At 42.9% G+C, this 24,078-nt stretch overlaps 1 protein-coding gene across 1 annotated transcript; it reads left to right on the forward strand.

The window, feature by feature from the left end:
- The first annotated feature begins 732 nt into the window (after positions 1–732).
- Positions 733–4,591, forward strand: LOC143350220 (uncharacterized). Its single transcript, XM_076782171.1, has 2 exons — positions 733–1,805; positions 4,504–4,591. The coding sequence occupies exons 1-2, from the start codon at positions 733–735 to the stop codon at positions 4,589–4,591; spliced, it is 1,161 nt and encodes a 386-aa protein (XP_076638286.1).
- The last annotated feature ends 19,487 nt before the right edge of the window (positions 4,592–24,078 follow it).

The following is a 24,078-nucleotide window of genomic DNA, read 5'->3' on the forward strand; positions in this document are numbered from 1 at the left end:
ACGCTATTCATATTCTTATTTTATGTCGCATGTTCTTCTTCTGCGAAGAGCGCAACGTTTTTTTTGCAAGACGTTTTAGATTACACTGAACACGTGCAAAAACGCAACTTCTGCAAAACGTATACATTGCATTCACAGGCAAAGAATTCTGTAACATATATATATGGAGACCCTTACCATGGGAAAGAAATTAGATACCATGTTTTGATGATTTAAAAATATGATATATTTATTAAAGCAATGAATAATTATGTTACAAAACATTACTTTTGTGGATCCACGAATTGTGCGAGTTATTGAGCCCCAACCATTTTACGTACACGTTGTTCCCCTTCTTACGCAATACTTTTTCAACTAGATACACGTCGGAATTTGCAACGCGTTGCAACTCGTGTTCGATCCATGAATTGTGCGAGTTATTGAACCCCAACCATTTTTACGTACACGTTGTTCCCCCTTCTTACTATTTTATGTTACATGTTCTTCTGCGAAAAGCGCAACTTTTTTGCAAGGTGTTTTAGATTACACTGAACATGTGCAAAAAACGTATACAATACATTTGTGGATGAACACGCGCAAAAAACACAACCTCTGCAAAACCTATAACAGCGCATTCGCGGACACAGATTTCTGTAATATATCGCGAGCATCACCGAAAGTATCATCGAGAACAGTGATTTTTTGTAATATATCGTATGCATCACTATACACATTAACACAAAAGACGACAGTATGGATCATCAAGAGCAGGAGCTGTACGAGCAAGCCGCTCAATTAAGGTCGATGGAAGAATACAATTTATGGGAACATCGATTTGGCGATTATCTCGATTCGTTGGAGGAACAAAGCCGAATCAAGAGACTGCGACTCTCAATCGGTGAAAAACAATCATTGATTGCTCGTATCGCTAGATTAGAAAGTCTAAAAGATTCGACACGCAATCGATTTGTACATGCGGGTGCTGGACATAGTGCAAGACTCAGATGGCGTGAAATTGATACAGCTTTCGTTAACCGTATATTGACCGGTGCAGTGATAAATTCTAACCACATAGAACCTCGCAATTTTCTCGAAGATGCGAGGGATATTGTAGTCGATCATGTGCGAAACATTGTGCTGAAACATGATAGTGTAAAAATAAATACTATACTTAATGGTGAATTTGTTGCTGGTAACAAATGTGCAAACAAAAGTGTTAACACGAAAAATTGTGAACTTTTTCGCTTGTCTGACCTACGCGAATGGTATGATTTACGTGTCATCGAACCCATTCTAGCATCCTTAGACGAATTTCAGGAACGCGATAGTGGGTGGGCGCTGTCGCGGATACTGAATTTAATTGTTAATGTAAATAAATATATGCCAATGCATGCAGGATGTGCCATACAATTACCGCGAGAGGTACGACTAAAGAAAGCAGTAATCAATGTATGCTCGACGGACAATGCATGTTTTGCGTGGTCGGTGGTGGCCGCTCTGTATCCAGCCGAAAGTCACGTATCTCTCGCATCGTCATATCCTCATTATACAACAGTGTTGAATATCCAGGATATTGAATTTCCAATGACATTGAACCAAATTAAAAAGTTTGAACATATCAACAACATCTCCATCAATGTCTATACCATTGAGAATAAGAAGGTGTTACCAATACGAGTCACCGATAAGAAGATGGAAAGACATGTAAATTTGTTGTATTTAGAAGGAGCAAACGACGTGGGACATTTCACATGGATTAAGAACTTATCTCGCCTCGTATGCACACAATTGAGTAAACATAATGGCAGGAAATACTTTTGTGATAGGTATGTATATAATAAATCTTTTAAATATTTTATGTTAGATAAAAATTATGCCTCTTATTGCAGATGCTTACACTACTTTAGTTCGAATGAGAAGCTGAAAGCTCACACCATGGATTGTGAGAAGATGAACGATTGTGCAATCATATTGCCAAATGATGATTGCAGTAAGTGGCTCAGCTTCAGCAACTACAACAGGAAAGAGCGTGTTCCGTTTATCGTGTATGCCGATCTGGAATGCATCCTGGAGAAAACGGATACTGATCGAGAAGCGTCAAGATACACGTACCAGCATCATCGAGTATTTAGCGTGGGATATTATGTGCGGTGCTCGTACGACGACTCGTTATCTACGTTTCAATGTCGTCGCGATCCTGATTGCGTATCATGGTTTGTGAGACAACTTCAAGATTTGTCACATCGTGTAAAGTCCATCTTATCGACCAATGTACCCATGGAAAATTTATCAGCTGAACAATTACGAAATTTTAATACGGCAACACACTGCCATATATGCGAAACACCGTTTACGCGAGATGATATGCGAGTACGCGATCATTGCCACTTAACCGGTCAGTACAGAGGTCCTGCACATTCAAATCACAATCTAAATTATAAAGACGCATTTGCCATCCCTATAGTCTTTCACAATTTATCCGGTTATGATTCATATTTTATTATCAAGGAGATAGCCACAGCATTTGAGGGTGATGTCACTGTATTGCCGATAACAAAAGAGAAGTACATTTCATTTACAAAATACGTTGAAAACGCGAATGAAGAATCAAACTCGCGCAAGCGCATAAAATTGCAATTCATCGATTCATTTAAATTTTTAAATACAAGTCTCGAGAAATTGGTATCTTTTCTTAGTAAAGATAAACTTGAAATTACACGGTCCGAGTTTCAAAAATTATCTGCGGAAGATTTTGATTTATTGACGCGAAAAGGGGTGTTTCCATACGAGTACATTGACTGTATTGAAAAGTTGGACCAATCATGTTTACCATCACGCAATTCATTTTACAGTTCCTTAACTGGCGATACAGTATCCGAAAACGACTACGCACACGCTGTCAACGTGTGGAAGCGGTTCTCCATTGAAACGCTCGGCGAGTATAGCGATTTGTATCTGAAGACGGATGTCTTGCTGTTGGCTGATATTTTTGAAAATTTTCGCAATAGTTGCATCGCAAGTTATGGACTCGACCCCGCGCACTATTATACTTTGCCTGGTTTTACATGGGATGCCATGCTGAAGCATACACGTATCAATTTCGAACTTCTTACCGATATCGACATGGTCCTATTTATCGAACGTGGTATACGTGGTGGTTTGAGTCAATGTTCCAACAGACGCGCACGAGCCAACAACAAATACACGCAGTCGCACGATCCATCGCAACCGTCGTCATATTTAATGTATTTCGATGTAAATAATTTGTACGGCTGGGCAATGTGTCAACCATTACCATGTGCCAATTTTCAGTGGGTCAACAACAAAGATGTAGATGTAATGACCGTAGCGTTAGACTCATCGACGGGGTATATTTTGGAAGTCGATCTGGAGTATCCGCAACATCTGCATGATTCACACACTGACCTACCGTTCTGCCCAACACATGATAAACCGCCTGGCAAGCGTCAGGAGAAGCTCCTCGCAACTCTATACGATAAGAAGCGTTACGTAATACACTATCGCAATCTGCAGCAATGTATTCGTCACGGCCTTCGCGTAACTGAAGTTCACCGCGTATTACAGTTTTCCCAATCCCCATGGCTTCGCGATTACATCGAACTAAATACAAAGTTCAGAACTCTTGCTACAAACGATTTTGAGAAAAATTTATATAAGTTAATGAATAATGCAGTGTTTGGTAAAACCATGGAGAATGTGCGCAATCATGTAGATGTCAAATTAGTAACGAAATGGGGAGGGAGATACGGTGCAGAGGCACTAATCGCTAAACCAAATTTCCACAGTCGCAGGATATTTTCGGAAAACCTAGTTGCGATCGAACTGCATAAATTGTTCGTAAAATTTAACAAACCAATCTATGTGGGCATGTGTATACTAGATATATCTAAGATTTGTTTGTATGAATTCCATTACGATTACATGTTACCCACACATAGGAATAAATGTAAAATTATGTATACCGATACAGACAGTCTAATCTATCACATCGAGTGTGACGATATTTATGAACTTATGATACGCGATATTACCCGCTTTGACACGAGCGATTATCCCACAGATAATCGATATGGTATTCCGCTTGCTAATAAGAAGGTACCAGGTTTAATGAAAGATGAAAATAATGGTGCGATTATGACGGAATTTGTTGGATTGAGAGCGAAAATGTATGCCATACAAGTCGATGGTAAGAAAGATACGAAAAAGGTGAAAGGTGTCAAGAGTAATGTTGTAGCGCGAACTATAACATTTGATGATTATGTGCAATGTTTGATGGGTGAGGTTGAAAAGATTTGTCACCAATCGTGTATAAGATCCATGTTGCATGAAGTGTACACGGTATCAGAAACAAAAATTGCTTTGAGTCCAAACGATGACAAACGATATATTGTACCATATTCAACCAAGACGCTGCCGTGGGGGCATTATAAAATACCGCTTTAGACATACCAATATACATATGTTTGTAACACCATAAAAGATCCAAGAATGCAAAGTTTGCAGAATGCTGTGGGGAGAAACCATAAAAGATCCAAGAACGCAAAGTTTGCAGAATGTTGTGGGAGAAGCTGAAGGCATACAATTCTACTAATGTTGGCAGATACGAGCGAGTACCACTCCCATTCCTAAGAAGACCAAGTCCTCCCCCACTCGAGTAATGCACTATACAGGGTGTCCCGTAAATAGTGTAAGAGCCGGAAATGTGGGGTAGCTGAGACGATTCTGAACAACAATTTCCTTTGCAAAAATGTCGGATGGAGCTTCGTCTTTGAATTATTAACGAAAAACACTGACGAATCACGACGCGCGCCTGCCGCGCGCTCAGGGCCGTCCGAACTAAGAGAGCCACCGTGTCGGGTAGGTAGCAAGATGTGCATCGGAGATACGTCGAGGAACGAATACAAATAATTAAAAATACTACCACCGCAACTGTTACCTCTGCGGATTGGATAAATCAGCCAGCTAAATCGAATTTATTAATTATTTGTATTCGCTGTTTCCAAGGAAGAAGGAATAAAATGTGGGAAGATGCTCTCGGAATTTTTAGGAAATTAATTCTTCGCACCTGAATGACGCTTCTCGCCAGAGTGTGTTAAAATTAAAATGAGAATTATATTCAGAAAATTAAAATAAATACGGTAAGAACCATTTGTAATCGTTTGTTATTAAAAACTGTACTGGAAAAGCAGGCTGGATTTGTGCGTACCGAAACATTCTTCGCATGCAAGGGGTTAATAGAGAATTAATTGAAATTCGCCTTACCCATTTACTTGCAAGTTGCAATAGGGCCGGTTAGTGCACCCCTGTCAATCATGGAAAGGTCGAAGACCCCAATAAAAATCAGCTGATGGGACGGCCCGGTCACTGCACTCGCTTCTTACCCCGAAAACACTTCGCAGCACGGTCACTAACACTTTTCACTTTTACATTTTCGGGGTAAGAAGCGGGTGCAGTGACCGGGCCGTCCCATCAGCTGTTTTTTATTGAGGTCTTCGACCTTTCCGTGATCGACAGGAGTGCACTAACCGGGCCTTATTGTCAGCGCAGCAGAGCAACTTGCTAGTAAATGGGTAAGTCGAATTTCAATTATTTCTCTATTAAAGCCTTTGCATTCGAGGAATGTTTCGGTATGCACAAATCCAGTTTGCTTTTCTTGTACAGTTTTTAATAACAAACGATTACAAATGGTTCTTACCGTATTTATTTTAATTTTCTGAAAATAATTCTTATTTTAATTTTAACACACTCTGGCGAGAAGCGTCACTCAGGTGCGAAGAATTAATTTCCTAAAAATTCCGAGAGCATCTTCCCACATTTTATTTCTTCTTTCTTGGAAACAGCGAATACAAATAATTAATAAATTCGATTTAGCTGGCTGATTTATCCAATCCGCAGAGGTAACAGTTGCGGTGGTAGTATTTTTAATTATTTGTATTCGTTCCTCGACGTATCTCCGATGCACATCTTGCTACCTACCCGACACGGTGGCTCTCTTAGTTCGGACGGCCCTGAGCGCGCGGCAGGCGCGCGTCGTGATTCGTCAGTGTTTTTCGTTAATAATTCAAAAACGAAGCTCCATCCGACATTTTTGCAAAGGAAATTGTTGTTCAGAATCGTCTCAGCTACCCCACATTTCCGGCTCTTACACTATTTACGGGACACCCTGTATAAAGAGTTGTACGACCAGTCCATACCATTTATAGCCGAAAGTGATTTCATAAATTTTTTTACATAAAAATAAAAAAATTGTTTAATAATGGTTGCAGACAAGTGGGTCGAAGGTATGTAAAACAGAAATAATTTTTATCACATTAGTTTGTATCATATTTTAACAATCGATTACAAAATATAATATTCTAATATGAACATTCTCGCCCCCCACACAGCAAGAGGTAGCGCAGCTGGGACTCGTCCATATGCGGAAGCCGTCTTACTTTCAGTAAGATACAATGTTATTAATAAGAGACACTGCATATGGGGAGGCAAGTGCTATAGGCGGAGGCGGGAGCCATACCGTATCTGCAAGGAATGCCTAGACGCGCTGCCAAGCTATGAAAATATTGAGTATGACAAAGAGCCGACACATATTTTGGTAACGTCGTCGATGTTTGATGGCCGTTATAGTATATTATATTGTGGTAAATGCGGTACACAAATATATAAACTTGCCGATCCACTACATTGTATGGGGTGCGTTGCAGCAATTAAAAAAATCCCGCTCTACAAAATCTCGAGGCAGGCAGTAATAATTTGCGACAATTTATATTAATAATTTTTATATTTTTTCATTCATTTTTTCATTATATATTTTTATTTATATTTTTACATAATTTTTATATTTCTTATTCATTTTTCAATATATATATTTTTTATTTATATTTTTTATGTAATTTTTATATTTCTTATTCATTTTTCAATATATATATATTTTTTATTTATATTTTCATGTAATTTTTATATTTTTTATTCATTTCATTATATATATATTTTTTATGTATGTAATTATGGTATGTAATAAAAGAATTTATATATACATGGTTTCTCTACACATCTCCCTCACCCCAATTTGTTATTAATTTTACATTAGGAAAAGTTCACAGTAAAAAAAAAAAAAAAAAAAAAAAAAAAAATTATTTCTGATATTTCAACCACTCGCTGTATAATTTAACATTTTTGTAAAACACAAGTCTTTTCATGGTTGTTGGATTACAATGTATTAGCACAATCGAGATTTTTCAAATACTTGATATCTTCGTAATCGACATCAATGGTTTTAGATTTATTCTAAAGTTCATAATTTTATAAAAAGATACATTTATATCCAATATTTCAACCATAACTAATAAGTACATGTTTTTCAGAAGCTTGCAAAAACATTAAAAGATTTTTAGACATATTCTGAAAGTTCATAATTTTATAAAAATTTCTAGGAAGGAGGAGGATGGGGAAATTAGATGTATTTTTTAAATGACATAAATTGATTCAAAAAGATACATTTATTTCCAATATTTTAACCACCAATTGTATAATTTAAATACATTTTGCAAATCAAAAAAGGTACATTTATTTTTGATATTTTAACCACCAATTGTATAATTTAAATACATTTTGCATAGCGCATGTCTTTTTATGGTTACCACATCGCCATGTGTTTGCACAATCAAGATTTTTTAAGCATTCAATATCACCATAATCAGCATCGATGTTCTCAGCATTAATATGTTCAGCCACCATGTTGGTTAACCAATCACGCTTTTGAAGCCCTTTAACATAGACGATTGGGTTTGACTCATCTACTATTGCCGATGTAATAAGCATTTTGCTCATGCTGTAGGGTATAAAACCGTCGTCCCACGACAGTCCGTGATGATTCTTCGTCACCCAAGTAGCTCGTGATTTATCGGGCGCAGATAATAAACACCATGAATATGGACTTTGGAAGATATAATGCGCTAGAGTGCTTCCTTTTTTCAACACTGCCACTTCCTTTACAACAAACTCTGTGTCGCTAACGAATCCTTGTATGTCGACAAATGTTGGTACCATCATGAAAATATCTTTGAAACTATGTTGCAATGCGGCGTGTCCGCCTGTTATATATATATATTACAAACATTGCTGATGTTACAGTTTATGTAATCTTGCGCACAACGTTGGACAGGGGACAGTATTCGACAACACGATCATGTAAAATAAGACAATAGGCGGTAGTATTTGCTGGCACGTTTTCTTTACAATCAAATTCTATTCGCACATCTATGGTAGCGCTCTTGATTGATTCGTTCTGTCTCGAACAATCGATGACTACAAACGGTCCATACAACGAAAAGTTCTCCCTGTTGCAAAGCGTTTCGTAACAGTCGTATCCATAATAAGCTTTACGAAAACGTGCATACATATAAAAAAGAATAGCATATCTGTTTTTATCAAAATCAAGATTCAAGTCATCATATGGATAAAAGTCAGAGTTTAGATACAGTTTCACATTGGTCAAGTTACATTCATCGAAATTGCTGGCATCTTTAGACATGTTATTCTTCCGACCAGTCTGCAGCGCAAAAATGACGTATCGCGGCTTCTCCAGCTGAGTTGCAGTTTTAACAGCCCACGAATGTTTTGTTGTACTTTGCAATAATGGGTACTCATACAGGTCCCACGAACGAAAACTCATGCTTAGGTATTGTCCGCTTTCCAAAATCCGCAACATCGATAGTTTATTCGTATCATTCAGTATAATGCGCGGCATTCGCCACTGTATCTTTAGTAATTCGATCTCCGGCTCCAGCGCGGAATTTGCAATGATGCAGTTGCTATCATTGCGAGCGCGTATAAGAATGAGTTCATGTCGAGCGTTGACTACTATACGCTTGTAATCTTCGCAAAACCCCAACAGCATATTGAGTGGTACACAAAAGTTAAAGTAACCTGTCGGTATGTTTGATTGTGCGGCCCATCCAGCATTCCGTAAAATTAACGATTTGTCATATGTTGAGGACACAAATGTTTTGATGGTACTTGTTATCCCAACGTTTCTGTTACGATCGATCTCCACACCATTGAGTTCATATCGAATTTCATCAAACATAAACGCAACACAATTATTTCCGAGGAATGCATCCAACTCATTGTTTGGCTTCTTTACTATGAATCTTCCTTCAACGTATAGAAAGCTCTCACATGGTAGCGTGTATAAATCCTGCTGTTGTATAGGTATTCGTATCTCATCGTTGTGTCCAAACGTTGTGTTGGCGTATGGGTTGTATGTGTGAGTCTCAATCTTGACAATGCGATCATCAAAGATCGGTTCGCTTCCAATGTTTAAGATATTAGTCATTTCGTACAACAAAACCCAACGATTTCAGAAATTCAACATTCGATGCAGTAAGTTTTGTGGGTGATCGAATTGTCCTCTCGCCTGATGGTTTTAGACAGTCAATATTCGATACAGTGTGGTGTGCAAGCGATTGAATTGTCTTCTCTTTATTTTCATGCGTCGTCTGTTTCACTTGCTCCCCTTCGTTCAGCACAAGCATCTCCTACTACAGTCGTTGTCTCCGCACATGCAATCGAACGGTGATCTGTTCCCCTCGAAAATCGAGCAATTGATCGTCTTGATTCACAACGCGAATCGTCAAATCCGAAATGCTTCGTGCAGTAATCGGAAGGTAAATGATCTGTGTTGGTCTTTCCGATATCTTATATCCTGGTGGAACGGTAGGCGAAAACTCATGTATCGTGTGCGCACACTTGTTATTGCTGTAAGTGCCAGCTGTCACGTTGCATTCAATGCGAATGATATTTACATTCATTATATTGATTGATGTATCCGATTCGTGCCATTTTCGTGGTTGTAGCACCCGATTCGTTGAAAACCCCAGTAACGAGCCAATAGTATTGGGTTTGGTAAAATTTATGCTATAATTACACCTGATTTCGCTCTTCATCGTATTGTTGTTAGCTCTAAGCATCAAGGGCGGGTTCCCTTCATTATCCCATGAAAGCGATCGTTGCAAATACATGTGAATGTCGTCCAGCTCATAAGATCCCTCGGGAATAATGATTTCCTTATCATCATTATCATAGTAAAATTTATTATTTGACAAATTTACATTCGATATTGTGTAATATGTTTCAAAGTCCATAAGACCGAGTTCGTAATCACCATTGCTCAAATCGATGGCTGGAAAATAGCTTACTGCGAGAATACTATTTTGCCCGGTGAGCGTTAGCGTCAGCGACATATTCCAACGGATACTGGAGTTAAAGCGTACAATGATTATCCTTAAATTGATTGTCAACTGTCAGCAGAAACTGTAAACACAGCTGTCCACAATTGCTTTGATTATAACGCTGATAAGGCATGTGATTATACTCAATTACACTATTCTTCAAATATTGTATCAGTTCCCTCGGTGGTTGAAGATTGCCAAAACTATCAAAATATATGGCGCATGTTCCCCGTTTTGCGTATGCCACCCAATGAGTACCTGGTCCCTCAACAGTATCCAAATTTACGATCCCGTTCTCATTCCTGCGTACCCCATCTGTTGGTAAAGTATTGCGCATAAAAATACCTCTGAAATATGGAATACGCATACGTTTTGCCAGTTGCTGCAGTTGTATGTTTGTGGTTACACCTTCAGGCATTTTAATTTTGACTTTTTTTTTTCCTCTTTGAGACTCCTCGCCCGCATTTGTATGGCGCGAGATAAAGTCCGCGACCTTCCATGACGAGATTATGACGTTTCATTTCTTCTAGCTGGCGATGCATTGCCTTCTTATCGTTCACAGCCTTTGCGACTCCTGCCGCCCCTCCAACCAATAAGCCAAGAACCCCCAATAATGGTAAAATCGGTAGGATACCGCCACGTTTCGCCGTTGGAAGTATTCGCTTCTTCACAGCACTCTTTTTTTTCTTTTTCAAACCCATGCCGAATTTTGTTTTGGCCTTCATAGCCGCCCAAACGGTTGTAGCAGCAGCCTTTTCCCCGAGACTGGAATCTCTCGCAGTAATGCGTTCTCGTGCTTTTGCTGCTAGGATGTTGTCAGCTGCGTGTCGTTTTACGAGATCGTTATTTTGTGAATACGCTATATCATGCTCGCGACATGCAGCATCCAGCGGATTGATACCTTGATCGCCTCGCGCCAAACGTTTCTCTAAATGTGTTCCGGGGCCACAAAACTGATAACCTGGAATATGTAATTCAATCGGAAGTGTGTTTATAACGCGATTTAATAGACCTTTCCCAATTTTTGCTGACATTCGTCCCAGTTGTTTATCGATGGTGGTGGTAGACAGTCAATGTGTGTTCTGCTGACTCGACAGGTTATATTTGAATACTGATTGTTTCAGCTCTATGCATCGCTATAAATAGACCAGCACTCTTTCGAAAGTATCTTCATTTGTATAATGCTGATAAAATATGCAGTTCATACGCCAATCACCTATGATCAAAGTGACTAATCTAGACAAAAAGATACAGTCTGAGAAAGAGTTACGCAAACATGGAAATATGCTGCCGGCCTCTATACGTGGTATCATCTGCGGTCCATTGAATTGTGGCAAAACGAACGTGTTGATTAGTTTGTTAGAAAGTCCGCACGGTGTTCATTTCGAAAACGTATACGTGTACTCGAAATCGTTGCACCAACCGAAATATCGATATCTAGAAAATATATTCTCATCGATAGACGAAATTGGTTATTTTACATTTTCGAATAACAGCGATGTCGTTCCGCCGAGCGATGCACTTCCGAATTCCATTTTTATCTTTGATGATGTGGCATGTGATAAGCAAAACGTGGTAAGAGAATACTTTGCAATGGGTAGGCACTCGGACGTTGACTGTTTCTATCTTTGTCAGACATATGCAAAGATACCGAAGCATCTGATACGCGACAACGCGAACCTGCTGATCATGTTCAAACAAGATGGTACAAATCTAAAACATGTATACAACGATCATGTTAACACTGACATGTCATTTGAGAATTTCTGCAAATTGTGTACCGCTTGTTGGCAAGAAAAATATGGATTTGTAGTGATTGATAAAGACAGCGCATTATGGAATGGTCGCTATAGAAAGGGATTTAATGACTTTGCAATATCATAACATGTTCAGTTATTTCCGATACGTTGACAAAGCAGTGTTCCAACATGAGCAACAATATTGAAGATTGTGAGAGGATAACGAAACAGATTGCGAGAACGAGTGATTTGATTCGCAAAAAGTATCGTGAATTGAAAACTGGTAAAATTGAGGAAGAGATTGCGCTGGAAAAACACTTTAAGCCTGTTACTGAACCGTTGAAAACAATTGTTGATAACGCGACAAAAAATTATGATCTATACAATAATACAGATATCGGAAGCGAACCATTAGCCACTCCGAATATCAAAGAATTGGATAAAACACAATCAAATTACTGGCTAAATCTTTCGAAACCACTAAAAATAAAAAAACCAAGATTAAGCAGTTTACTCGATATGAATCCCATGATTTCTACACCGGCCTCTACATCGATTAAGACGATGCCAACAATAAAAAGCTCAGCAAGTTTACCCGATACGAATCTGATGGCCTCTACACCGATTAAGATAGTACCAACAATAAAAACCTCAGCAAGATTAAGCAGTTTACCTGGTATGAATACGATGACCTCTATACCGATTAAAACAACACCAGCAACAAAAAGCTTAGGAAACGAAGATACTTTTGAAAGTCCAAAAAGCTTAGCAAACGAAGATGTTTTTGAAAGCCCAAAAAGCAGTTTCTCAACATCTGTTCGAAGTCGGTTGCAAACGTCGGAAGGTGAAAAAACGTTGCGGAATCACCTAGGTCCGCTGAATCAAAAATACATCGCGCCTGTATTACGTGGAGACATAGAGGTTGGTATGGATCATGTGTATGGTGTTTATCTCGGTAATGATGGACCGATACTCGGTAATAAACATGTTGATGTGGACAATGCCGATAACATAATTATCGATGGCATACGATATTCTGGTACACCCGGTCTTTATGAATTGATATTTAAGAAAATTCCAGATAACGACATTTATACTGAGGCTGATAAATGCAAATATAGGGACATACTACTGACAACGAGTGCACATAAGTACAAGCATGATTCGTATGGTAAAACATTAGGCAACAAAGGATACAAGTATAACTATGTAATCAAGCCTTTATTGAAAGATAGAAAAGTTGGAAAGGGTGTACCAAGCTCGATGAGATTAACCAGCAACAAGATTGAATACGTTCATTGGAATGATCCTAACGAACTCGTAGATCGGCTTCGATTGCTCGAGGCTTCGCGTCAAGCTGGTCACAATGCTCACGATAATGAGATGTTATCGATTATCGAGGAACTTCGCGAGGCAGAGCTCATTATAAATTAAGCTGCACTTTGACGATAGAATCAATCATTATCAAAATGCCAATCAACAAGTTTGGGTCATCGTTTGGAACAATGGAATCATACTATCGCTGGAATGGAGTAGTGAGAAATTATGTGCGCAACAACGCTCTATGTATTGTCGGTGCCGATTATGATGCAAAGGCGCGCAAGATTCGTCGAGTAGCACCACCTGTAGAGGATGGTGACGCTATCAACAAACTATACTTGCAAGAAAACATGACATTTATAAAAAATCGACAAGATGAATTCGACAAGAAGATGATCATGTTTCAAGATTACGTTCAGAATTTGAAAGATCAACTGAATCACTTGGAGAGGGATATTATCGAATTCCGAAATCAAATGCATCAATAGCTGGATGTTAGGACGTTGGAACGTTGGGACGTTGGAACGTTGGGACGTTGGGGCGTTGGGATGTTGGGACACTGAGATGTTGGAGCGTTGAGGTGTTGGGGTGTTGGGGACGTTGGGGTGTTGAGACGTTGAACATTGATTGATAAGACGTGTGCGTTAGGTCTTCGCGTTAGTGGCGAGTCATTCATGGCCGAGAAGAAAACCTCCAGTATCGAGAAACGATGTCTTGTGGAAGAATTGCATGCTCCAGCGAGAAGACATTTTCCTCGAAGACGCGTCATAGTACATGGATACGACGACCTATGGCAAGTGGACGTGGTCGAGATGCGACCTTACACGCGATATAACAGAGGCTTCCATTACATACTCAATGTTATCGATGTGCTGAGTAAGCATGCGTGGGCTATACCCCTCAAAACCAAGAATGGAAATGAAGTTTCTACAGCGATCGGGAAGATAATCCGAGACAGTGGGAGGTATCCGAAAAATTTGAAGACCGACAAAGGAAAGGAATTTTACAACGCAAATATGCAAAAACTTTTGTCAAAATGCACCATAAATCATTATTCAACGTATTCGGTGATGAAGGCGTCAGTCGTCGAGCGGTTCAATCGTACACTCAAAAACGATATGTGGAAACTGTTTACACTTAATGGAAATTATAAATGGATTGAATCGCTGCAGCATCTCATATCAAATTACAACGCGCGAAAGCATCGAACTATCGCTATGCGACCAATTGATGTTACACCAACAAACGCTGCTAAGCTCTTAACAATGGCGTATAATCATATAAAAATTGCCGCTCCTGCACGATTCAAAGTGGGAGATGCAGTACGCGTGAGCAAATTCAAGACAATTTTTGAAAAAAGTTACACACCGAATTGGAGCACTGAAATATTTACAATCGCCGAGGTACAGAAAACTAATCCTGCAACGTATCTGCTGAAAGATATTTATGAAAAAACAATTCCTGGAGGATTCTGCGAACACGAGTTGCAACGAGTTTTTTTTTTTTTTTTTTTTTTTTTTTTTTTTTTGTCGTGGGGAAAATCTTCGAAAGACTCCCTCCCACCTCCTTGGGGAGAGGTGGGAGGGGTGTGTGGGATTCCCCGCGCCCGTACAACGACAGGCGCGGGACCTACCCACTAAAAACCCCACGGTGACCCTTCGGCACGCTTTGGGAGGATACCGGGAATCGCTCGAAGCATTCTTCCGGTATCCTCCCCGTGCCCGCGCTTTCGCGCCCATCCCCCGGGGGGATAATCGGTCCCCCCAGTAGACACACTGCCTCATAGCGGCGGGACGGGGCCACTCCATCCCGCCGCTATCCGTCCCGGGGCCGCGTTTAGTGGCGGCTGCGAGCCCCAACTCGCAACCGCCCGCGACCCCGTTTCCACCCCTCGGCGGCCGGGCGTTCATGGCCGCGCCAGACCGCCGAGGGTGCCTCCCCTTGCGTCGGACCGGTAGGGGGAGGCACTCCTACCCCCAACCGGTCCGACCCGGCGCCGCCTGGCGGGAGGAGGGTCCCCTCAGGACCCCCCTCCCAGCCTAGGTCATCCGCCACGCCGAGGCGGCCGCCCGCGACGCCTCGCGACCGGGCGACGGCCTCGGGCCACCGCACGAGCGCGAGCTTCAGCGCGCCGCTGAAGCTCGCGCTCCCTCCCCCCCGCCTCCTTCTGCAACATTACGTTCTCGCAGAAGGAGGCCACGGCCCTCCACTTCTCCTCGCTGCCGAGCATGGCGCGCACCACGCCCGGCAGCGAGACATCCCGCCCGACGACGCCGACCAGGACACGGCGCTCCCCCTCCCACGCGGGGCATACCTCCAGGGTATGATCCGCCGTGTCCTGCTCAGCGTCGCAGTGGCAGCAACGCGCCGTCGGCTCCTTCCCTATCCGGCACAGGTATCTTCCGAAGCTGCCATGCCCGGAAAATACCTGTGCCATCCGGTAGGTGAGGCTGCCATGGCCTCTGTCCAGCCACTCCTTCAGGAGTGGCCGAACCGCCCCGACAGTCCGGTGCCCCGCGGTTGGCAGAGCCAGCCGCTCCTGCCACGCGAGCAACACGGACTGCCGGGCCTGGCGCTTCAAATCGCCCCAAGCAGGTTCCTGCCCGCCCGGGACCGCCCCCACCCCCGCGCGACGGTCGACGCGGTGCCGGTACATCACCGCGTGCGACCGCGCGAGCAGGTCCATGGGCGGCATCCCCGCTAGAACCGTCGCCGCCTCATGTGACATGGTCCGATACCCGCGGACGACCCTGAGCGCCATGCGCCTCTGCACCCGACGCAGCATTGTCATGCTGCGCCGGGAGGCAGCCAGGTCGTCCGCCCAGACGGGGGCCCCGTATAGGGCCACCGACTGGAGAGTTGCAACGAGTTGCAAATTCCGACGTGTATCTAGTTGAAAAAGTATTGCGTAAGAAGGGGAATAACGTGTACGTAAAATGGTTGGGGCTCAATACCTCGCACAATTCGTGGATCCATAAAAGTAATGTTTTGTAACATAATTATTCATTGCTTTAATAAATATATCATATTTTTAAATCATCAAAACATGGTATCTAATTTCTTTCCCATGGTAAGGTTCTCCATATATATATATTACAGAATTCAATGCCTGTGAATGCAATGTATACGTTTTGCAGAAGTTGCGTTTTTGCACGTGTTCAGTGTAATCTAAAACGTCTTGCAAAAAAAACGTTGCGCTCTTCGCAGAAGAAGAACATGCGACATAAAATAAGAATATGAATAGCGTGTACGTAAAATGATTAGGACCCCAATAGCTCGCACAATTCGTGTGTAATGTTATGCGCTTTGCAGAAGTTGCATGTTTAGACATGTTCAAGGTAATCTAAAAAACAATTTTTGCAAAAAGTTGCACTTTTCACAGAAGAAGAACACGTGATATAAAAAATTCCTCCTTCCCCACAAATGATCTATGTCGCGAAGAATATTATTTGTTTGCATCATCCTGCGAATGTAATGTTATACGCTTTGCAGAAGTTGCATGTTTAGACGTGTTCAAGGTAATCTAAAAGACATTTTTGCAAAAGTTGCACTTTTCGCAGAAGAAGAACGTATGATATAAAAAATTCGTCCCCCCACTACGCGCCACCCGCTTCCCTGATATATATGATGCAACGTTGCATTTAAGTGCTGCACAATATTCACACTCGTTTGATAGTATCGTCGTGAAACATTATCTATTGAATTCTACGTTCAAATTTTTTCTGAAAAAATGAATTATTGCATTCCTTGCGATACAGCATGCACAAGTAATGAGTAAGTATTATTATCACCATTTTTTCTTATCCATTTTTTCTTATTGTTATTACTTATTGTCATTACTTACCTTTTATTCTTTATTTACTTTTCTACATGTAACAGTAGCAAGAAACAGCATTCAACGCCTCATATACTGGGAAGGAGGTTTGCCCTCACATCCACAGCATACAAGTATTTGGATATTGCAATCGGTGTAGGACCTGTATCCACCGTGGAAATTATACTTGGCGATACTCGAGGAAATAAATTGTTGCTGTCTTACTCAATATGGATGGTGTTTATTCGGAAACGCGAGGACATCAAACAACATGTGCTATCAGCTCCTTCTCCAACATCGTTATCAATTTGTGATTTGGTGCTTACGGTTGTTGCAATGCGTGATATGAACATTCTACAAGTGAAATTGCATGATGCTTGCATGTATATGAAACCGACAACTCTATTGTTTTTATTCGAACTGGAACAGTGCATCGAGCATGCATATTCGTGGCTATGCCAAAATGCGCACTATGTTGGTGAGAAATACCAAGAATTTACAAATATTTTAAAACGCAATAGTATTATGCGTAAACGTGATGCAGACAAAATCCTTCGTGAATATTACGATAAAAATTCGCCTGTAGATTGCGAGCTGTTGGCATATGCGCTGGATAACATTTTATATGATGCTATTAATAATTAAAAATAAAAACTGTATCTAATTTTTGTGGAATAAAATTTCGAAATAGTCAAAAGACGTCTAATTTCTTTCCCCACCTCCTCTTTATCGACCTCTGATAATTACCTTTGATAATTACCACTTCTTTTTACCAGATGCATCTCTTTTATCCCCCCTTCCCTTTTTATCGATACCAGGCAATTACCCTCTTTCATTTTCTAACCTCTGCTAATTACAAGCCGTTAATGTCAATTATCGATCGTTGATACTAATTACCGACCACAAATACTAATTACCAACCATAGATACTAATTACCGACCGTAGATACCAATTATCGACTGTCGGTAATAGTTACCGACCTCCTACCCCGACTGCTCCCCCCCACCCAACGGACCCACCACGGGCCCCCCACTCCGGCGCACAGGCCCCCTCCCCCACCCTCCCTCACCCTCATCTCACCCCTCCAGCGCAACCCCCTCGGGGCCCCCTGTCCAGAACTCCCCTTTCTCACCCACTCCTAACCCAGACCTAACATGCGTTATCCTCTAAAATATTGATCGAGACCAGGCTTAATCGACACTTTCGGTGTGGTACCACATTACTACGTGATACAACACAGAAAAGGACCAGGATCTGGCCAACAGGAATGCGAAATATGAGATTGCATGAGCCTGATGAGGGCAACTCCCAGACCTAACCCAGACCTACCATGCGTTATCCTCTAAAATATTGATTATGGCCAGGTTTAATTGACTGTTTCTGTGTGGTACCACAATACTACGCGACTCAATCCAGAAGAAGACCAGGATCTGGCCAACAAGAATGCGAAATATGCGATTATATGAGCCTGGTGAGGGCAAATCCCAGACCTAACCCAAACCTAGCATGCGTTATCCTCTAAAATATTGATCGTTGTCAGGCTTAATTGACTGTTACTGTGTGGTACCACATTACTACGTGACACAATCCAGGAAAAGACCAGGATCTGGCCAACAAGAATGCGAAATATGCGATTGCATGAGCCTGATGAGGGCAAATCCCAGACCTAACCTAGAACTGGCATGCGTTGTCCTCTAAAATATTGATCGAAACCAGGTTTAATCGACTGTTTCAGTGTGGTACCACATTACTACCTGATCCAAGCCAGAAAAAACCCAGGATCTGTTCAACAAGTATGTGAAGAATGCGAAAGTATGAGCCCGATGAGGTCAAATCTCAGACCTGCCACAGACCTAACATGCGTTATCCTCTAAAATATTGATCGGGAAACAGGTTTAAACGACTGTTTCATTGTGGTACCGCATTACTACGTGACCCAAACAAGAAAAAGCCCAGGCTCTTGCCAAAAAGTATCCGAAAAATTCGAATGCATGAGCCAGATGAGGGAAAATCCCAGACCTAACGCAGACCTAACATGTGCTACCCTCTAAAATATTGATCGAGACCAGGTTCAATCGACTGTTTCGGCGAGGTACCACATTACTACGTGATCCAAACCAGAAAAAGCCCAGGATCTGGCCAACAAGAATGCGAAATATGCGATTACATGAGCCTGATGAGGGCAAATCCCATGCCTAACCTAGACCTTACATGCGTTATCCTCTATAATATTGATCGAAACCAGGTTTAATCGACTGTTTTAGTGTGGTACCACATTCCTACGTGATCCAAACCAGAAAAAACCCAGGATCTGCTCAAAAAGTATGTGATGATTGCGAAAGTATGAGTCTGATGAGGGCAAATCCCAGACCTAACCCAGACCTAGCATGCGTTATCCTCTAAAATATTGATCGTGGTCAGGCTTAATTGACTGTTACTGTGTGGTACCACATTACTACGTGACACAATCCAGAAAAAGACCAGGATCTGGCCAACAAGAATGCGAAATATGCGATTGCATGAGCCTGATGAGGGCAAATCGCAGAACTAACCTGGACCTAACATGCGTTGTCCTCTAAAATATTGGTCGAAACCAGGTTTAATCGACTGTTTTATTGTGGTACCACATTACTACCTGATCCAAACCAGAAAAAACCCAGGATATGGCCAAAAAGTGTGCGAAATATGCGGAAGTATGAGCCAGATTGGCGGGGCTGTTCGGCCGCTCGTGAAGGAGTGGCTGGACAGAGGCCATGGCAGCCTCACCTACCGGCTGGCACAGGTATTTTCCGGGCATGGCAGCTTCGGAAGATACCTGTGCCGGATAGGGAAGGAGCCGACGGCGCGTTGCTGCCACTGCGACGCTGAGCAGGACACGGCGGATCATACCCTGGAGGTATGCCCCGCGTGGGAGGGGGAGCGCCGTGTCCTGGTCGGCGTCGTTGGGCGGGATGTCTCGCTGCCGGGCGTGGTGCGCGCCATGCTCGGCAGCGAGGAGAAGTGGAGGGCCGTGGCCTCCTTCTGCGAGAACGTAATGTTGCAGAAGGAGGCCGCGGGGAGGGAGCGCGAGCTTCAGCGGCGCGCTGAAGCTCGCGCTCGTGCGGTGGCCCGAGGTCGTCGCCCGGTCGCGAGGCGTCGCGGGCGGCCGCCTCGGCGTGGCGGATGACCTAGGCTGGGAGGGGGGTCCTGAGGGGACCCTCCTCCCGCCAGGCGGCGCCGGGTCGGACCGGTTGGGGGTAGGAGTGCCTCCCCCTACCGGTCCGACGCAAGGGGAGGCACCCTCGGCGGTCTGGTGCGGCCATGGACGCCCGGCCGCCGAGGAGTGGAAACGGGGTCGCGGGCGGTTGCGAGTTGGGGCTCGCAGCCGCCACTAAACGCGGCCCCGGGACGGATAGCGGCGGGATGGAGTGGCACCGTCCCGCCGCTATGAGGCAGTGTGTCTATTGGGGGGACCGATTGTCCCCCCGGGGGATGGGCGCGAAAGCGCGGGCTCAGGGAGGATACCGGAAGAATGCTTCGAGCGATTCCCGGTATCCTCCCAAAGCGTGCCGAAGGGTCACCGTGGGGTTTTTAGTGGGTAGGTCCCGCGCCTGTCGTTGTACGGGCGCGGGGAATCCCACACACCCCTCCCACCTCTCCCCAAGGAGGTGGGAGGGAGTCTTTCGAAGATTTTCCCCACGACAAAAAAAAAAAAAAAAAAAAAAAAAATCCCACACACCCCTCCCACCTCTCCCCAAGGAGGTGGGAGGGAGTCTTTCGAAGGTTTTCCCCACGACAAAAAAAAAAAAAAAAAAAAAAATTATGAGCCAGATGAGGGCAAATCCCAGACCTAACCGGTGTTATCCTCTAAAATATTGATCGAAAATAGGTTTAATTGACTGTTTCATTGTGGTACCGCATTACTACGTGATCCAAACAAGAAAAAGCCCTGGGTCTGGCCAACAAGTATGCGAAAAATTCGAATGCATGAGCCAGATGAGGGAAAATCCCAGACCTAACGCAGACCTAACATGCGTTACCCTCTAAAATATTGATCGAGACCAGGTTCAATCGGCTGTTTCAGCGAGGTACCACATTACTACCTGATCCAAACCAGAAAAAACCCAGGATATGGCCAAAAAGTGTGCGAAATAAGCGGAAGTATGAGCCAGGTGAGGGCAAATCCCAGACCTAACCGGTATTATCCTCTTAAATATTGATCGAGACCAGGTTCAATCGACTGTTTCGGCGAGGTACCACATTACTACGTGATCCAAACCAGAAAAAGCCCAGGATCTGGCCAACAAGAATGCGAAATATGCGATTACATGAGCCTGATGAGGGCAAATCCCATGCCTAACCTAGACCTTACATGCGTTATCATCTATAATATTGATCGAAACAAGTTTAATCGACGGTGCCAGTGTGGTACCACATTACTATCTGATCCAAGCCAGGAGAAACCCAGGATCTGTTCAACAAGTATGTGAAGAATGCGATAGTATGAGTCTGTTGAGGGCAAATCCCAGACCTAACCCAGACCTAGCATGCGTTGTCCTCTAAAAAATTGATCGTGGCCAGGCTTAATTGACTGTTTCTGTGTGGTACCACATTACTACGTGACACAATCCAGAAGAAGACCAAGATCTGGCCAACAAGAATGCGAAATATGCGATTGCATGAGCCTGATGTGGGCAAATCCCTGAACTATCCTAGACCTAGCATGCGTTATCCTCTAAAATATTGATCGTGGCAAGGCTTAATTGACTGTTTCTGTGTGGTACCACATTACTACGTGACACAATCCAGAGAAAGACCAGGATCTGGCCAACAAGAATGCGAAATATGCGATAGTATGTGTCTGTTGAGGGCAAATCCCAGACCTAACCCAGACCTAGCATGCGTTATCCTCTAAAATATTGATCGAAACCGGGTTTAATCGACTGTTCCAGTGTGGTACCACATTACTACGTGATCCAAACCAGAAAAAACCCAGGATATGGCCAAAAAGTGTGCGAAATAAGCGGAAGTATGAGCCAGGTGAGGGCAAATCCCAGACCTAACCGGTATTATCCTCTAAAATATTGATCGAGACCAGGTTCAATCGACTGTTTCGGCGAGGTACCACATTACTACGTGATTCAAACCAGAAAAAGCCCAGGATCTGGCCAACAAGAATGCGAAATATGCGATTACATGAGCCTGACGAGGGCAAATCCTATGCCTAACCTAGACCTTACATGCGTTATCATCTATAATATTGATCGAAACAAGTTTAATCGACGGTGCCAGTGTGGTACCACATTACTATCTGATCCAAGCCAGGAGAAACCCAGGATCTGTTCAACAAGTATGTGAAGAATGCGATAGTATGAGTCTGTTGAGGGCAAATCCCAGACCTAACCCAGACCTAGCATGCGTTGTCCTCTAAAAAATTGATCGTGGCCAGGCTTAATTGATTGTTTCTGTGTGGTACCACATTACTACGTGACACAATCCAGAAGAAGACCAAGATCTGGCCAACAAGAATGCGAAATATGCGATTGCATGAGCCTGATGTGGGCAAATCCCAGAACTATCCTAGACCTAGCATGCGTTATCCTCTAAAATATTGATCGTGGCAAGGCTTAATTGACTGTTTCTGTGTGGTACCACATTTCTACGTGACACAATCCAGAGAAAGACCAGGATCTGGCCAACAAGAATGCGAAATATGCGATAGTATGTGTCTGTTGAGGGCAAATCCCAGACCTAACCCAGACCTAGCATGCGTTATCCTCTAAAATATTGATCGAAACCGGGTTTAATCGACTGTTCCAGTGTGGTACCACATTACTACCTGATCCAAACCAGAAAAAACCCAGGATATGGCCAAAAAGTGTGCGAAATAAGCGGAAGTATGAGCCAGGTGAGGGCAAATCCCAGACTTAACCGGTATTATCCTCTAAAATATTGATCGAGGCCAGGTTTAAATGAGTGTTCCTGTGCTGTACCACATTACTACGTGATGGATGCCAGTAAAAGCCCAGGATCTGGCCATCAAGTATGCAAAAAATTCGAAAGTATGAGCCAGATGAGTGCAAATCCCAGACCTAACCCAGACCTAACATGCGTTATCCTCTAAAGTATTGATCGTGTCCGGGTTTAATTGACTGTTTCAGTGTGGTACCACATTACTATGTGATGGAAACCAGAAAAAGCCCAGGATCGGGCTATCAAGTATGCTGTTTAAAGATTTGCATAATGCCGAGCGATTGTCCTTGGCCGCGATTACCGTTAATCCTGTTAACGTACCATTCGAAGGAGATTATCTCTAATAGGATTTGTGCAGCAAACGGTGATAGAAAAACGTGTGTATTACTAGTTTTTCTGGCATCGGTAACGGCTCATTACCTTCGATTCGAGTGTGCTAACGGTGTTGATGACGTCAGTACCGTGAGAGAGTAGTGCGCTTAGAATCAGACGGAGAAAGACTGCCGAAATTTAGACAGCGCCGCTTAACGACTAATTAGAGTAACGCGGCCGCGTCTTCGGCTGTCAATCCGCGCAGTCCTACGTAGACTTCCAACTAAAGCGGATCGGCTCCCGATTGCACTCGAACGGAAAGATTTACAAAAGGAAAGTTCGAATTGTTTGATATTCAGAACGATTCTGCCTGTAGTTAAAGGGTGTAAAGAGTAGATGTTCAGTCTGGTGCGGGTCCACTGATTGACCTCGCACAGCTGAGAATTCGATAAAACTCGAGAAAAGTGTGGAAATAATCCGCCTTTTCCTTGACAAACGGTTCGGTTTAGATTCGGTCAAGTACGCCCCGGAATCTTGTATGGGATTTCCCAAATCGTGATTCCACGAAATCAGTCCTGCGACAGGAGATCGAGAAAATACACCAGCAAGGAGTTCGATATCCCGTGGAGTGATCGAGAATATACACCAGTAAGGTGTTCGATCCCTCCGTGCAGAATTGTGCGGTCGTCTCGATCGTATAAACGATCGAGG

Source organism: Colletes latitarsis, chromosome 14, assembly GCF_051014445.1.
Source record: "Colletes latitarsis isolate SP2378_abdomen chromosome 14, iyColLati1, whole genome shotgun sequence".
Taxonomy (NCBI): Eukaryota; Metazoa; Arthropoda; class Insecta; order Hymenoptera; family Colletidae; genus Colletes; species Colletes latitarsis.

What these genes read in the sequence shown, in the direction of transcription:
- LOC143350220 (XM_076782171.1), top strand. Translation starts at nt 733, where the DNA reads ATGGATCATCAAGAGCAGGAGCTGTACGAGCAAGCCGCTCAATTAAGG. An exon ending in AGGAAATACTTTTGTGATAG is followed by an intron (nt 1,806 to 4,503) that starts GTATGTATATAA and finishes CAAAGTTTGCAG; the next exon opens with AATGCTGTGGGGAGAAACCA.